Below are 3,857 nucleotides of genomic sequence, written 5' to 3'. Positions count from 1 at the left end.
CTTGAGCAAGGAAGTCTCTTTCTAAGTTGATTGAACAAAAGTATCTTGCATGGTTGCTTGAGCAGAAGTCTCTTTCTAGGTTTATTGAGCATTAAAGTCCCTTGAAAGTGTGTTTGGGCAAGTTATAACTTGTTTGGTTATAGTGAACAGCTCTTATTGAGACAAGGGAACTGAACTACTCTCAGTTGAGGAGAGGAAACAGAATAATCTTTGTGTGTTGTTTGCATTTACCTCTAAACGTTTTAATTCCGCTGTTGTAATTAGTTCTGATTTCAGAATTTGAACTTTGTTCAAAATCTGAACTTACTGGTTCATACGTAAAATCAATTTTAGGACATACACAATTCAACCTCTCCTCCTGTGTATTTTTCTCACCTTAATCTGTATCAAATTTATATTTTGTCAAAGACAAAAATCCTTCACAACACTAGCCTTCTTTAAAACACAAATTAATTCTAAATCACATACTAATATACTAATGCAACAATTTGTTTTTCTCTTTGTTGTTCCAATTCTTCAACCAACGACATAGACGAAGCAAAAGCAAGCTATGCGGAACATCATCCCAGTGAAAGGGAAGAAAAGTTAGTTTCAACAAATTTTCAATTTTCAATTCCATCTCACAAATTTCCTATACCAAATTCCAATTCCACTTCCATTACTATTACTCGTAACATTAATTAAATAAAAACGCAAAAGATTATAGTGAAGAAAAAACTGGGTTTTAAAATAAGGGATAAGAAGTTAAAAACATCTAAATAAGAGAAAAAATGCATTTAAACTAAAATAATATAGATAAAGAAAGATTTCTTGATTTTTTTTATCTTACAAAATTTATTATTAAAATTCATGACAAATAGCTGAAAAATGACAAGAAAGGACATCCCAAAGATGGGGAACAAAAATCAGTTGATGTTACCTAAATTATAGTTCCATGCATTTACCATATACCAATAACGTGACATTCTATTCTAAGACACCAATTTGATCCTTTCCATGCGGATAACATACCATATGTGATACATTACAATACAACAATACATTATTCTTCTCTTTCATGTTCAAATCTGCACTATCCCATACTCCAAACAATGATGCTTTCAATTTATCTTCATTGTTGCTAAATCTACATATATAGAAAAATATGGGGCACAAAGAGAAATCACGTAAAGATAAGAGATTGCAAGAGATCTCCCTTTTGAGAACCATTCCTTATTCTGATCACCAGAGGTTAATTTGATCTTCTGCCTTTTAGTTTTCCTTCTCATTATCATGAACTTATCATTGTTAAATTCGATGCATTGGTTTGTGGCAATTCAAGGCATTCACGCATTCAACACGTTGGTCGTCGTTTGGATCGAGATCTGAACAACCTTATCTCGATCCAACTTATACAAACGCGCTGATTTGTGAATGTGTGGATTGCTTGCGTTAACAAATCGAATTTTTTTAATACTATTGTTTTATTGTGTTAATATTTTGTGCATTTTGGGTATTTTAATACAAAGGTGGTGGTCTAAGGAAACTATTGCTGTGGTTACGGGTGGAAATAGAGGAATTGGTTTTGAGATTTCAAGACAACTTGCTGATCATGGAGTCACTGTTGTGTTAACATCAAGAGATGCTAGTGTTGGTGTTGAATCAACTAAGGTCTTACAAGAAGGTGGTTTGGATGTAGATTGTCATCAACTTGATATAATAGATTCTTCGTCTGTCAATGAATTCGCTGAATGGTTGAAGGAAAAATATGGTGGTCTAGATATTCTGGTAAGAGATAAAAATCCAAATTCTCGAGAAGAATATTCTGATATTATGATTTGTCTCTAATCAACTATGTTGTTATTTGTAGGTAAATAATGCTGGTGTTAACTCCAATATGGGGGGATCCGATAATCCGGTTGAAAATGCGCGTAAGTGTATAGAAACAAATTATTACGGAACCAAGAGAATGATCGAAGCAATGATTCCATTGATGAAGAAATCTGCTGCTGGTGGTCGTATCGTAAACGTGAGTTCGCGTTTGGCTCGAGTAAGCGGCAAACGAAATGTGAGTAAATAGTCTAACTTTATCTTATCTCTCGTGGTAGAAATAGTTTATACAAATAAGCATATACGTGTTTATTATGTTATGGTTACAGAGAATAGAAAATGAGGCATTGAAGGAGAAACTAAGCGATGTAGAATCTCTTTCGGAGGAGTTTATAGATGAAACTATCAATAGTTTTATACAACAAGTTGAAGATGGAAGCTGGAAATCAGAAGGGTGGCCTCAAACATTGACTGATTATTCAGTATCGAAACTTGCCGTTAATACATATACAAGGTATATGGCAAAGAAGCTTTCTGATAGGGCAGAAGGTGAAAAGATTTATATAAATTGTTACTGTCCTGGTTGGGTGAAAACTGCATTAACAGGTTATACAGGAAGTGTTACTGTTGAACAAGGGGCTGATACTGGAGTTTGGATTGCACTTGTGCCTGATCAAGAGATTACTGGCAAGTTTTTTGCAGAAAGAAGAGAGATTAACTTTTAACTAATCATAATATGGTTTTGTAGAACTATTTTGCTATATTTACCAACATATTTAGAGGTTGATTGAGATATTATCATAGATTGTGAAATTAATGGTCCAGTAGTGGCGGGACACGTATAGGGATTATAAGACTTTTATTTGGTTGTAAGTTTATTATTGAAGCTTCACTATAACACAAGAAAAGAGTTTTTTAAATATTTGGTTGTAAGTTTAGTATCAAAGAAGGTAGGTATCATTGTTTTTGTTTTCTTCAATATTTTGTAACAATGTTGCCTAAACACATGTTTCCCTTCATTGCAACTCAATTTTTTTTGAGAGCTTATTTTAACACACTTAAGTTTCTAAAATATAATTTCAATGACATAAAAATTGTGTTTATTTAAGAAAATATATTTTTTTAAGTGAAAAACAATTTTTTTTAACAATGTTTATTTTCTTTTATAAACTTTGATATAATATTAAATTAGATTAGAGTTGACTAACAATGAACAAACAATTGAATTGAGGGTTGAGAATTAACAACTTTATGTTAGAATTGAGAGAATGCGATAAAATAAAAGGGCTTTTCATTATTGAATAGGATAGAAAAAGATGATCTTTACATGTAAAAGAATATGTGTTTATTTATATATATATAACATCATCAGATGATATCAATGTATCAAATTTAGTGACATAACACCTCCAATAATTCTTTAGCGCATATTCGTATAACAAAATTAATCGTTGGATTGAAATGTATTGTTATATAGATCATCTCTATAAAATTTAATATCAATCGAAAATCATTTGATATGATAAAGAGAATGATCAAAATTAACGGTTTTGTTAAAGTTTTGTAAGACGTTAATTTTATGCATCTCGTTGACATATCAAATGATTTTTGATTGATGTTAAATTTTATATAGATGATCTATATGATAATAGCTTTCAATCAAACAGTGAATTTTATTATATGAATGTGCGGTGAAGGGTTATTGGATGTGTGGTGTTACTAAGTTTGACACATTGGTGTAATCTGATCCTAGCATATATATATATATATATATATATATATATATATATATATATATATATATATGGGTCAGGATCAGATGGCATCAATGTGTGAAACTTAGTAACATCACACTTTCCATAACTCTTCACCGCACATTCTAATAACAAAATTCACCGTTGGATTGAAAACTATTATCATATAGATCCTGTCTATAAAATTTAACATCAATTAAAAATCATTTGGCATGTCAACGAGATGCATAACAACTAATGTCTTACAAAACTTCATGAAAACCATTAATTTTTATCATTCTCTTTAACATATCA

At 31.0% G+C, this 3,857-nt stretch overlaps 1 protein-coding gene across 1 annotated transcript; it reads left to right on the top strand.

Moving 5' to 3' along the window:
- Positions 1-1,056: 1,056 nt before the first annotated feature.
- Positions 1,057-2,645, top strand: LOC127085995 ((+)-neomenthol dehydrogenase). The gene is made up of 4 exons (XM_051026610.1): positions 1,057-1,230; positions 1,509-1,767; positions 1,850-2,047; positions 2,139-2,645. Exons 1-4 carry the CDS (start codon positions 1,145-1,147, stop codon positions 2,532-2,534), a joined length of 939 nt encoding a protein of 312 aa, XP_050882567.1. The 5' UTR covers positions 1,057-1,144; the 3' UTR covers positions 2,535-2,645.
- Positions 2,646-3,857: the final 1,212 nt, after the last annotated feature.

This window comes from Lathyrus oleraceus, chromosome 5 (assembly GCF_024323335.1).
Source record: "Lathyrus oleraceus cultivar Zhongwan6 chromosome 5, CAAS_Psat_ZW6_1.0, whole genome shotgun sequence".
Lineage (NCBI taxonomy): Eukaryota > Viridiplantae > Streptophyta > Magnoliopsida > Fabales > Fabaceae > Lathyrus > Lathyrus oleraceus.
The sequence above is the reverse complement of the archived record's forward strand: the minus strand, read 5'-3'. Positions and strand labels throughout refer to the sequence as shown.

Excerpts from the sequence above, each read along its gene's own strand:
- LOC127085995 (XM_051026610.1), top strand. The coding sequence starts at position 1,145 with ATGGGGCACAAAGAGAAATCACGTAAAGATAAGAGATTGCAAGAGATC. Across the intron at positions 1,768-1,849 it reads ATGGTGGTCTAGATATTCTG|GTAAATAATGCTGGTGTTAA; the intron begins GTAAGAGATAAA and ends TGTTATTTGTAG. Across the intron at positions 2,048-2,138 it reads GAGTAAGCGGCAAACGAAAT|AGAATAGAAAATGAGGCATT; the intron begins GTGAGTAAATAG and ends TTATGGTTACAG.